Here is a 13988-nt window from a genome sequence, read left to right on the forward strand (position 1 = left end):
TAAAAAAAAACATTTTTAGTGAATTGTTGGCATTCTGGAAAGTATGTTCATTTACTGTATATGTACTCAATACTTGGTAGGGGCTCCTATTGCTTTAATCACTGCCTCAATTCGGCATGGCATGGAGGTGATCAGTTTGTGGCACTGCCGAGGTGGTATGGAAGCCCAGGTTTCTTTGACAGTGGCCTTCAGCTCATCTGCATTTTTTGGTCTCTTGTTTCTCATTTTCCTCTTGACAATACCCCATAGATTCTCTATGGGGTTCAGGTCTGGTGAGTTTGCTGGCCAGTCAAGCACACCAACACAATGGTCATTTAACCAACTTTTGGTGCTTTTGGCAGTGTGGGCAGGTGCCAAATCCTACTGGAAAATGAAATCAGCATCTTTAAAAAGCTGGTCAGCAGAAGGAAGCCTGAAGTGCTCCAAAATTTATTGGTAAATGGGTGCAGTGACTTTGGTTTTCAAAAAACACAATGGACCAACACCAGCAGATGACATTGCACCCCAAATCATCACAGACTGTGGAAACTTAACACTGGACTTCAAGCAACTTGGGCTATGAGCTTCTCCACCCTTCCTCCAGACTCTAGGACCTTGGTTTCCAAATGAAATACAAAACTTGCTCTCATCTGAAAAGAGGACTTTGGAACACTGGGCAACAGTCCAGTTCTTCTTCTCCTTAGCCCAGGTAAGACGCCTCTGACGTTGTCTGTGGTTCAGGAGTGGCTTGACAAGAGGAATACGACAACTGTAGCCAAATTCCTTGACATGTCTGTGTGTGGTGGCTCTTGATGCCTTGACCCCAGCCTCAGTCCATTTCTTGTGAAGTTCACCCAAATTCTTGAATCGATTTTGCTTGACAATCATAAGGCTGCGGTTCTCTCGGTTGGTTGTGCATCTTTTTCTTCCACACTTTTTCCTTCCACTCAACTTTCTGTTAACATGCTTGGATACAGCACTCTGTGAACAGCCAGCTTCTTTGGCAATGAATGTTTGTGGATTACCCTCCTTGTGAACGGTGTCAATGATTGTCTTCTGGACAACTGTCAGATCAGCAGTCTTTCCCATGATTGTGTAGCCTAGTGAACCAAACTGAGAGACCATTTTGAAGGCTCAGGAAACCTTTGCAGGTGTTTTGAGTTGATTAGCTGATTGGCATGTCACCATATTCTAATTTTTTGAGATAGTGAATTGGTGGGTTTTTGTTAAATGTGAGCCAAAATCATCACAATTAAAAGAACCAAAGACTTAAACTACTTCAGTCTGTGTGCATTGAATTTATTTAATACACGAGTTTCACAATTTGAGTTGAATTACTGAAATAAATGAACTTTTCCACGACATTCTAATTTATTGAGATGCACCTGTAAATACTTTGCTGCTGTCCTTGGTGTTTATTCTCAGTATGGCCGGAAACATCAGAGCAAAAGTGATCTTCCGCTGATGTAAGAGTTTCTTGCATTCCTCAAACCGATCACGTTTCTCTCTTGTCGAGTTCGCAAAGTCCGGGAACAAGAAATATTGTAATTCTTCCAAGGAAGCTTTCCTTTGCTCCTCGCCTGGCGCAACATGAGATCTTTATTGGATAATCTAAAAAATGTGGCCAGAATCGATCGGGGCCTATCTCCCTCAGCGGATCTGTGAGCCGGGACTCTATGAGCTCGCTCGATTTCCAGCTTGTGGCCTGTTATGTCGAGCAGACTCGGGGAAATGTTCATCTAGGAATTTCACCATATCTCTGCCCTCCTCATGCTCAGGAATTCCAACAATTTGAACATTATTCCTGCGGCTTCTATTCTCAAGATCTTCAAGCTTTTCAAGAACACATTCCAAATCAACTTTGGTCACAGGCGGAATAGCGGCTAATTCCCTCTCTGATGCCTCCAAATAATCAATTTGTTTTTCAACATCTGTCACTCTTGTGACTAGCTCAGAGAATTGTTTTTCCATCGCCGTAATCGATCGACGTATTACAGCGAGATCCTCTAAGTCCGCAAGTACCTTCGTCAACATCACCGACATGTTGGACAGTTGACGCTGGATTCCTTCTCCCGCCACGCCATCCAAATTGAGTCCCCGGTCCACAGGCCTGTCTGGGCTTTCATCTTGAACCCGTAAGTGTCTTTTAATGTCTCCAGAGCCCGAGGATTTTGACTTCTTTGCCATGTTTACCTCAAACAGTAAATGTGTAACTGGGTGTATCACATTTCACTGGATTATATCATGAAAATAATTGTAAAAATTAGCAAAGTGCGCAGAGCTGTCTTTCACACGTCTGCCCTTCGCATGGCGTCACGTGGCTCCTCACATTTTGCATCGTTCTCTCGTCTGACTGCCATAATCCATCTCTCTCTCTCTTGCTCTCTCAATATATATATATATATATATATATATATATATATATATATATATATATATATATATATATATATATATACACACTATATTGCCAAAAGTATTCGCTCATCTGCCTTTAGACGCATATGAACTTAAGTGACATCCCATTCTTAATCCATAAGGTTTAATATGACGTCGACCCACCCTTTGCAGCTATAACAGCTTCAACTCTTCTTTGAAGGCTTTCCACAAGGTTTAGGAGTGTGTTTATGGGAATTTTTGACCATTCTTCCAGAAGCACATTTGTGAGGTCAGACACTGATGTTGGACGAGAAGGCCTGGCTCGCAGTCTTCGCTCTAATTCATCCCAAAGGTGCTCTATCGGGTTGAGGTCAGGATTCTGTGCAGGCCAGTCAAGTTCTTCCACACCAAACTCGCTCATCCATGTCTTTATGGACCTTGTTTTGTGCACTGGTGCGCAGTCATGTTGGAACAGGAAGGGGCCATCCCCAAACTGTTCCCACAAAGTTGGGAGCATGGAATTGTCCAAAATCTCTTGGTATGCTGAAGCATTCAGAGTTCCTTTCACTGGAACTAAGGGGCCAAGCCCAGCTTCTGAACAACAACCCCACACCATAATCCCCCCTCCACCAAACTTCACAGTTGGCACAATGCAGTCAGACAAGTACCGTTCTCCTGGCAACCGCCAAAACCAGACTCGTCCATCAGATTGCCAGATGGAGAAGCGTGATTCATCACTCCAGAGAACGCGTCTCCACTGCTCTAGAGTCCAGTGGCGGCGTGCTTTACACCACTGCATCCAACGCTTTGCATTGCACTTGGTGATGTATGGCTTGGATGCAGCTGCTCGGCCATGGAAACCCATTCCATGAAGCTCTCTACGCACTGTTCTTGAGCTAATCTGAAGGCCACATGAACTTTGGAGGTCTGTAGCGATTGACTCTGCAGAAAGTTGGCGACCTCTGCGCACTATGCGCCTCAGCATCCGCTGACCCCACTCTGTCATTTTACGTGGCCTACCACTTCATGGCTGAGTTGCTGTCATTCCCAATCGCTTCCACTTTGTTATAATACCACTGACAGTTGACTGTGGAATATTTAGTAGCGAGGGAATTTCACGACTGGACTTGTTGCACAGGTGGCATCCTATCACAGTACCACGCTGGAATTCACTGAGCTCCTGAGAGCGGTCCATTCTTTCACAAATGTTTGTAGAAGCAGTCTGCATGCCTAGGTGCTTCATTTTATACACCTGTGGCCATGGAAGTGATTGGAACAGCTGAATTCAATTATTTGGATGGGTGAGCGAATACTTTTGGCAATATAGTGTGTATATATATATATATATATACAGTTGAAGTCAGAAGTTTACATACACCTTAGCCAAATACATTTCAACTCAGTTTTTCACAATTTCTGACATTTAAACGTAGAAAACCTTCCCAGTATTAGGTCAGTTAGGATCATTGCTTTATTTTAAGAATGTGAAATGTAAGAATAATAGTAGAGAGAATAATTTATTTCAGCTTTTATTTCTTTCATCACATTCCCAGTGGGTCAGAAGATTACATACACTTTGTTAGTATTTGGCAGCATTGCCTTTAAATTGTTTAACTTGGGTCAAACGTTTTGGGTAGCCTTCCACAAGCTTCTCACAATAAGCTGCTGGAATTTAGGCCCATTCCTCCAGACAGAACTGGTGTAACTGCTCGCACATGCTTTTTCAGTTCAGCCCACAAAATTTCTATCGAATTGAGGTCAGGGCTGTGTGATGGCCACTCCAATACCTTGACTTTGTTGTCCTTAAGCCATTTTGACACAACTTTGGAGGTATGCTTGTGGTCATTGTCCATTTGGAAGACCCATTTGCGACCGAGCTTTAACTTCCTGGCTGATGTCTTGAGATGTTGCTTCAATATATCCACATAATTTTCCTTCCTCATGATGCCATCTATTTTGTGAAGTGCACCAGACCCTCCTGCAGCAAAGCACCCCCACAACATGATGCTGCCACCCCAATGCTTCACAGTTGCCTTTCAGGTTATGTCAATATAGGTCTCGTTTTACTGTGGATATAGATACTTGTCTACCTGTTTCCTCCAGCATCTTCACAAGGTCCTTTGCTGTTGTTCTGGGATTGATTTGCACTTTTCGCACCAAACTACATTCATCTCTAGGAGACAGAATGTGTCTTCTTCTGGAGCGGTATGATGGCTGTCTGTAAACAATTGTTGGAAAAATTACTCGTGACATGCACAAAGTAGATGTCTTAAACGACTTGCCAAAACTATAGTTTGCTAATATTAAATCTGTGGAGTGGTTAAAAAAATGAGTTTTAATGACTTCAACCTAAGTGTATGTAAACTTCTGACTTCAACTGTATATATATATATATTATGTATTTATTTTTCCTCTTTTGGAAAGTCATGGAAAAATAATTGTGGATTTTTTTAAAGTCAGGCAAACATGCAAGGTAGTTAGCGAGGCACTGGGTTACAACTGTACCTGTGGCAAAACAAACATGGTAGCAAACCCTGCTGGAAAATCCAGCTTAAGCTGGTAGCTGTGGAACATGGTAGCTGGATTCTAGCTGGTCATGAGCTGATCCAAGCTGGTCTTTAGCTGGTCCAAGCTGGTCATTAGCTGTTCCAAGCTGGTCATTAGCTGTTCCAAGGTGGGAGACCAGTTTAGAGCAGCTTACTATCTTATTATATTAGCTCAAGGTGGTCAAGCTGGTTTTGGGAACATGGTAGCTGGTCGATCAGCTAAGGACCAGCTTGGACCAGCTCATGACCAACTTGGACCAGCTAAGGACCAGCTTGTACCAGCTACCATGTTCCAAAACACAGCTACCAGCTTAAGCTGATTTTCCAGTAGAGTTTTGTTGTTTTATTCAGTCAGAAAGTGTATTAGTAATTTAATTGTTAGAAAGCCAAATATACAGACATACATTATACAGTGGTGTAGGTAAGTAAGCAGGAAGGTAGGTGCCTTGTATCAGGGTTAGGAAAACCAAGAGAGGACATCCAGTTGATGTGTTACAGAGTTGTGTGTGTTTTAATGAACTGATACATGTGCAAGCATTAGAAATATTTGAAAACAATCCAAGTATAAAATGTGTCAGTATTTTTTTAAACTGTAGGCCAAACACCTAATTTCGCATATTATAAATGAAAGTTTTACAACCATCCCATCCAGGGTAGTGTTACAATAGTATCCAGCATGAGCTGGTGGGAAGTGGTTGCGCTTCCTCTCATGGCCACATGAGGGCTGCAGACACCTTTTGATATCTGTCCAGATTGTAAATGAAACAAAACAGTGCTATTGTTTACAAAATAGAAAATTTGGTAGGGGGAAAGAAAATGTCTATTTTTCCTCCTTCTCTATAATTCTCCCATTTTGTAAAGAAAATCTTAATTTTTCTCCAAATGTCTTGAATTTACACACTGGTTGTTGTTAAACCAGATATTCTATTATTGACTGAGATAACAACCTCCGCGCTTTTACCATAGGCGAGAGCGTAACGTGTAGCGTGTTACGACAGTACACAATACAATACAAATTAACGGGGAGAGCCGTAAACTGACACCTACCTGTCGCAAAATTGTCCGTGACTTCTCTTATAAAACAGCAATTTTATTGTAGTAAACTCCACACATAGTTCACTCTGAAAGGATTTTTTGGTGTAAAACATGTTGAAGATTAGCGGACATGTGGTTAATTCATTAAGTGATGAGCTGTGTCCTCACAGAAGCAGTTTATTCATCAAACTGAAGCATTTCCTCCATAGACATCCATTAAAAAACGACCTCTTGTCTCCTCGCCCAGTGTCCCGCCCATAGAGTGTCTATCTATGGGACCGCCGCAGTCTGCAATTTTTTATGCTAAGCTGTAGGCACATTAGTAAAAGGGTTCTGGTTAAACTCACGAGTTTGTTTAAACTGCGAGTAGAGCGCATGTGGCTCTCTAGCGCTCAGTAATGTGTTGTGTTCAGTGCGGGAACTACATGCGAGTCGCTCTTGAAAGAGCACAGCTGTCATTAGCGTGCTGTAGTAAACTCAAAAAGCTCATATCTACCTATTGAACTCATCTGTTCGCCAGGTAAGCTCATAATGTGTAGTTATAGATCGATCAAATCTATACATTTGTTTCTCATATGTCTGTGGTATGCATTTCACTCTTTTCACATCTGGTTTTGTTAGTGTGTCTTTAGCATGCTAACTGGCTAACCATATGGTGTTTTTAACTAAGCCCTGCATATGTACTGACTAGGCGAGTCTTTACATTTAGATGTCAGTTTCAGCCTCTGAACTGGCATTTAAACCGTCTGGACTATCGATATATCGGTAAGATGAGAAATGCTGCTAGCTATCGAGCTTTAATGTCCTTTGACAGCTAGCTAGTACACAACTAGTTCAGCTATGCATTCTCTTCATTACTGTGCACTGATATATTGCTGTTGTGTCAAAAGTGGCGAAGGCTAAAATACTTCTTTTTGTTTCCTGAAGTAGCTGTTAATGTCTTAATATTTGATCAAGAGAGACACTTATTGTATAGCAATATGGAGAGACTCTTTGGCATCTCTGTGATTTCTTCTGTATCAAGCAAAACATCAGCTGCCTTTATATTTCTGTGTATTGTTTGTTCTTAATAGGCAGGTATGCAAATGCATTCACTTTGTCTCGATGACTCATAGCATGTCAGTTTTTTGTTAACCTCAGTTTGTTTCCAATCCAACAGCATGGCTCGTGGACACCAGAAAATTCAGTCTCAGCAAAAAAATGCCAAGAAGCAGGCAGAAATCAAGAAATCCAAAGGCCATGACCAGAAGACGGCAGCAAAAGCGGCACTGGTGTTCACATGTGCCGTCTGCAGGGTCAGTTGCAATTGTAGCAGGTTATTTTTCCCCGACACATCATCCTCAGGGCTTTGAGTTTAAATTTACGAACATGAAATGGGTTCCATTTTTCACATTTTTGATGCTTTTTGAACTTCAGTTTTGACTCATAACACATCCCAATAGAACCCATAGTTCTTGATGTGTAAAGCTGAGCTGATTTTACATATGGGTGTGTTTCACAAATGGGTGAATGTGTTGGAAAACTTTATTCTCAAGCTGAAACTTGTTTCTGACAGTCTGAGTTATTCCACAGTAGGTACTGTAGCAAATAGACTTGTTGGTACACCTTCCACCAATTAACCGTAACTGAGAATCACTTATGAGACAGGTCATAGAAATACCTAATGTCAACATGAAATTGCATTTGCAGACACATTTTGCCTCAATTTGATGATCTCTCATTATTTCTAAATAGGGTATTCAACAAGAAAAAAAGTACGGCAGGACTTTAAAGGATTAGTTCACCCATAAATGAAAATCCTCTCATGATTTACTCACCTTTAAGCCATTCCAGATGTGTACGACTTTCCTTCTTCAGCAGAACCTAAATGAAGATTTTTATAAGCACATTTCAGCTCTGTTTGTCCATACAGTGCAAGTAAATGGGTACCATCAGACTGCTGGCTGTTTGACAGTCCAAAAGACATATTTAGGCAGCATAAAATTAATCCACACGTCTTCAGTCGATCAATTAATGTCTTCAGAAGCAAATCGATAGGTTTGTGTAAAAATTTAATCGATAATTAAAACTTTATTAACTTTAAAAAAATCGCTTCCTGCGACACCTCAGTGACATAAGCGCAATGGCGCATTCTTCACGCGAGAAGTCGGAAGCGTGCGCTTTGTATACAACAGAGGAACGAACGTCATGCAAGAGTTCGGTCATTTCAAACATCAATTCAGCACTGGTCAGAAGTAACTATTTAAAGTTAAAAACGTTTTAATTATCGATTTGTTACACCAACTTATAGATTTGCTTCAGAAGACATCCACTGATCGACTGGAGTCGTGTGGATTACTTTCATGCTGCCTAAATATGATTTTTGGACCGTCAAATATCCAGCAGTCTGATGGCACCGTACTTGCATTGTATGGACAAACAGAGCTGAAATGTGCTTATAAAAATCTTCAATTCGGTTCTGCTGGAGAAGGAAAGTCATACACAACTGGGATGGCTTAAAGATGAGTAAATCATGAGAGAATTTTCATTTATGGGTGAACTAACCCATTAATCCATAATTGTATCCACCTTTTATCCAAATTTTATTCATCATTACCACTTGTTTATTTTTACAAAATATGAAAATATTTATAAACAGTACGAGAAAAATATATGATATATAGTACATATATATACATACACACAGTACTGTGCAAAAGTCTTAGGCACATAAGATGTTTCACAAAAACATTTGTCTTAAGATGGTTATTTATATCTTCAGCTTTAGTGTGTCACTAGGAAATATAAATGTTAGACTTCCAAACATTACTTTTGCAAATAGAAAAGATTAGAATAGAAGAACAGGGAGCACTGCAACAGATGTCATGGCCCCACAAAAACCCCCCACTTAACATCGTGTCAGTCTGAGATTACATGAAGAGACAGAAGCAACTGAGACAGCCTAAATAGATAGAACAACTGTGGAGAATTCTCCAAGAAGCTTGGAACATCTTATCTGCCAACAACCAAGAAAAACCGTGTCCAGGTGTACCTAGGAGAATTGGTGATGTTTTGAAGGCAAAGGTGGTCACACCGAATATTGATTTAGCTCTTTTTCTGTTTACTGGACTTTGACTGATGTTAAGTGATAAATGAAAACTATTTATGGCATTATTTTTGAAGACATCCTCACTATGAAACATTTTTCACAAGTGCCTAAAACGTTTGCACATTACTGTGTGTGTGTGTGTGTGTGTGTGTGTGTGTGTGTGTGTGTGTGTGTGTGTATATATATATATATATATATATATATATATATATATATATATATATATATCAGCATGCTCCAGAAATACAGCCAGAGCTCTGGGACAGCGCAGAGTGAAACTTGCATGATTTGTATGGGCTTTACTCGATATCACGGCGTCCAGTGGAGAGCACAAAACTTATTTGACCCATTTGAATTCTACTTTAACGCACTAATCTATTACAAGGTTTTGGATATAGGCCTCATCATCAAAACTAAAATGTTTTACTGCAGTATCACTAACTGGTAACTGGTGTAGATGCATATTAAATCGATTGGGGTGAATCTATGACTTCATTTTTATTATTAATAATTATTCTGTCATCATTCACTCACCTTTATCTTGATCCAAACCCATAGGACTTTCTTCCATGATTGTAAAAAAGATTCATGAATGTTTCATTTTTATGGAAAAAGGTGCAATGAAAGCAAATGGTGACTCTGTTTAATCTACCAAACATCTCCTTTTGTACTCCATGGAATTATTAACTGTGAAAGCTGTACTTAAAGGTTTCTAAACGTGTTTAGGCTTTTCATTTTTCATAAAAAATACTGTTTATTTTTTTAGGAAGACTATCTGTATTCGCCTAACCACAGTAATGTGGAGCCAACCATGGTCATACCTGTGCTTATGGCCTTATTATTACAAATGCCACTGTTAAAGAAATGGAAGAACAATGGTAAACTTTCATAAAGTACAATTTAGAATGGTTAAAAACTGGACTACAATGGACAAATAGACAAATCATTGACAAAGTTTTACTCCTGTTCTAACTGGCCACGTTTGCATTCAGATATTCTAAGAGATTATTTAAATCGTTAGGCCTGTGTCCTGCTGAACTCATATCATTCTTGTTCAAATATGTAATCTCAGACTGACACGATGTTCAGTGGGGGGCTTTGTATGGGCCATGACATCTGTTGCAGGGCTCCCTGTTCTTTTCTATTTGTAAAAGTAATGTTTGGGAGTCTAACCTTTATATTTCCTATTGACACACTAAAGTAGCAGATATAAATAACCATCTTAAGACAAATGCTTTTGTGAAACATCTTATGTGTAAGACTTTTGCACAGTACTGTGTGTGTGTGTAATATATATATGTATGTATGTATGTATGTATGTATGTATGTATGTTAATGTGATAAATTCATTACACATACTATCATTAGGATTTTGGTCATACCGTCCAGCCCTAATTCTTCAGCAGTTGTTTGGAATGTGAAAATGGCACCAGACTTGAGAGTCTGCTTAAATAATGTGTAAATGGCTGTTTGTTAACATTATACAATAGTCTGTGTGGCCTACGTGATGTTAATGGTAAAGCGAAGTCATTTCAGAGGCATAGCAGATTATTACATTGCAAAGAAAATGTTTTGTAATCTTTCTTTAAAATGTTTTCTTTTTATTAAAAAGTTTAATGTTTTTTTTGCAGTCACAAATGCCAGATCCTAAAACCTTCAAGCAACATTTTGAGAGCAAACACCCCAAGAACCCCCTTCCTCCAGAGCTGGAGGGCGTGGAGGCATAAATGACCCTGAGACCTGAGGTTGACTGTATAAAACTTCATAATAAGTGTCCTGGTCTCAAGTTTTATCCATCAGGATATGATCAGCACCCTTAACTGAGTTTCATACATACAACCTCCCCTTCACTGCAGACATGAATCCTGTGGATCAAAGACTGGTGACGTTTCGCTTCCCTCTCATGACACTGTTTCAGAGCGCTTGCCTTGGCTAAGATCAGATCAGTGTATTACCTCAACCTGCACTCATACACGCTTTTTGTCATCATCTTACTGGTGTCATTTAAAGGATTGAGATCAATTTATAGAACACTACCAGTAATTAAGGCAATTTCTTAAATTGATCAAGGATAACAAATGTGGTGGACATTGACATATATTTGTCATGCTTTTTGCTTGTTAGATGAGTGATATAGACAAGTGTACAGTAAATTGATATGGGGCAGTTTCTGCTACTTCACGTTAAGTCAGGGCAAAAACGTTCATTTTGATTTAACTTTAAGTTTCTCATTTACTAACTTTGCTTTCCACTGAAAATCTTTTAGTTCTTAATTCAGTATGTTATATAAATTGGAATCTACTGTTTCTCTGAAATCACTGGATGTCCCCGAGGTAACTGTTTTTAATTTAATGTTGCTGCAGAAATGACAAAGAGAAGACAATATAACCTCAATGTTTGATATTCCTTCTCAGTCCACCTGGTTTCCACACCAATGTAATATATCTCTTTAATAAAATTTTACTTTGTTTAAAATATTGTGCAGTGTCTCTTCAACATAGCTAAAAATATCACCATTGATTATTGTGCTAGACTAGTGGTATTGGTCCATTTCTTTGCATCCATAGAGCTCTGTAGGCCCAAAGCTCTTGTTCTAAATATACATTAAATGTTTGAATGCAAGAAGAAGTGGCATACAAGCAGAAAAAAGTGTTTCTAGGACAGTTAATATGCATCATTACCCTGGCAACTAAACAGCAGGCCATTTATCATGGCAGAAGCAAACTGAATCATAACTCTTTTTTTGACCTAGTTGATGCATTTATGCCAAGAGCCAGTTTGAAGATGGTTTACAGCAGCAATTTTTCTAGACCATATGTTCAAGTCCTATTAATTGAATAAATGCAGAATTACACTGTGAGTGTCCTTGAATTTTGTAGATTTAAACCAAGGTTTGTCTGGGTAGTGAGTGGTATTATAATTTTTTCTATTTTGAATTGAGTTTGAAAAGACTTTTCTGAGTTAAAGGAATAATTTGGGTTCAATACAAGAATGCCACAAAAAGTGTCCCTCAATGTGTAAAAAAAAAATTAAAAAAAAATCACACTTTCGAAATTATAGCGACAAGACTTGATCAATCTGCTTAAACTATATCCAACATTTCACTTCTTGTTATGACCATGTAAGGCAAGTAAACCCAGTAACTTTTGCACAATATGTGCAAGGATACCAAAAAGTACTGTTGAGATTAGCACAAACTCCCCTCACAGTATCTGTAACGCATAACTAGAAGTTCTGTCTAGAACAGTACTACAGTTAAGAATTAATTTAAGTGCTTTAACAAAAGCTCTTTGGAATGCCTTGCCCTATAGACTCCTATTGTAAGTTCAGGGACAAGTCAAACATATTTTCTGTGGTAATCAACATTATGACATAAATACTGTAAACAGAGCTTAACTTGTATTGATCCAGTCAAGCTAAGCTGTATCAACAGCATTTGTGGCATAATGTTGATTACCAGAAAAATATTTTCTACTTTTAAAAAAAGAAAGCGAAAATCGCTGTTACAGTAAGGCACTTACAATGGAAGTAAATGGGGCCAGTGCATAAACATTAAAGTACTCATTGCTTCACAAGTAGCCATAAGACATACACATTATACATGTTAACTTGATTTTAGTGTGATAAAATCGCTTATTAACCTTACCAGTTTAAAGTTATATATCCAATATTTCAATTTCGTTTTCATGACAACATAACATCGGTAAACCGTATAAGCAGTTTTATTGCCCGAAATCATGTAGATCAGATATTTTATGACACTATAGTTATGTTAACGCATATAATGTTTGGTCTTGTGGCTATACTTTTGAAACAGTGTGTATTTTAATGTTTATGGACTGGCTCCATTCACTTCCATTGTAAATGCCTTACTGTAACAGATTTTTAAATGAACAAAGGACGAGTCTAAACTATTTTCTATAGTAATCAACATTACGCTATAAATTCTGCACAGTAAACCATAAGCAGAACTAAAAAAAAAATTAAATAAAAAAGTTTAAAGGTGCACTAAGTAACTTTTGCGTTTGTGTCATTTTGGACCAACACTGACACCTAGTGGCTTGGATGCAGCATCATTTAAAATCAAGAGTTTTCAGTTTCAGATGTCATTGTAGAAATTTAGTATTCACAATCAGTCATGATTACTTTATTCAATGAGTGAAAGTGACAAATAACAGGACGGTTACTGAGATTGAGTAGTATTAAGCTGGTCATGTGATTCTAACATGGCAGCCCCCATGTGCGGACCCTCTCCATGTAGAATAAAACAGCTTTTATAAGGTTACTGATATGACTGGAGTCTTAATTTAATGTGAGTGCTCATGATTTCCTACATATATTGCAAAATTACAATTCATGTCTTTAGGAGTTAAACTTTTTTAATGAGGAAAAAATGACTGAGTGCACCTTTAATTTGATTTTGTACTACATGCGTGTCAATTGCTCTTAACTTTAAAGTAATTAAATTGAAATTAAGCTAACTCATACATTTTAATGGTACTTGGCTTTAAATTGAGCTCTTTTGCTGAACTTAAAATTAATCATGTAAGCTGAAATTTAATACTTCAATAAGAGGGGACTTAACTATCTAGTACAGTGAATGCTAGCATACTGAATGCATATCTTGATCCATGCGGGTTCTACTAGTTCCCTGTGAAATATATTAAAAAACAGCTAATTATGTATGTTCTCTTTAGCTTACACAAATAATTTTATTTCAAATAATTGTTTCCACAGGAGAACACAAGCATTAAATGTTGTGCTTTCCTCATTCAGGTAACAATGATTTTAAAAACCATCAGGCTTGTTTATGTAATACTCTTACAGTCCAAAAGAGCCTATCCCTATTTGTCCCACTTATCTCCTGAGGAGAATGCAGGTAGTCACTCATTAATGTGGATGAACAGGAAGTTGCCCTGCAGGTTGAGACGAGTCAGGGCTGCTCACCTCAGGACACGCCC

At 38.6% G+C, this 13988-nt stretch overlaps 1 protein-coding gene across 1 annotated transcript; it reads left to right on the forward strand.

Annotated features, from left to right (window-relative positions):
* The first annotated feature begins 6266 nt into the window (after positions 1 to 6266).
* Positions 6267 to 11502, forward strand: LOC127424865 (zinc finger protein 706-like). The gene is made up of 3 exons (XM_051670366.1): positions 6267 to 6459; positions 7099 to 7234; positions 10659 to 11502. Exons 2-3 carry the CDS (start codon positions 7100 to 7102, stop codon positions 10752 to 10754), a joined length of 231 nt encoding a protein of 76 aa, XP_051526326.1. The 5' UTR covers positions 6267 to 6459; position 7099; the 3' UTR covers positions 10755 to 11502.
* Positions 11503 to 13988: the final 2486 nt, after the last annotated feature.

The sequence above is a fragment of the Myxocyprinus asiaticus genome, chromosome 34 (assembly GCF_019703515.2).
Source record: "Myxocyprinus asiaticus isolate MX2 ecotype Aquarium Trade chromosome 34, UBuf_Myxa_2, whole genome shotgun sequence".
Lineage (NCBI taxonomy): Eukaryota > Metazoa > Chordata > Actinopteri > Cypriniformes > Catostomidae > Myxocyprinus > Myxocyprinus asiaticus.

Bases quoted from the DNA above. Each gene is read 5' to 3' on its own strand.
- LOC127424865 (XM_051670366.1), top strand. From the start codon at position 7,100: ATGGCTCGTGGACACCAGAAAATTCAGTCTCAGCAAAAAAATGCCAAG. The intron at 7,235-10,658 runs GTCAGTTGCAAT...TTTTTTTTGCAG, and splicing joins TCACATGTGCCGTCTGCAGG to TCACAAATGCCAGATCCTAA.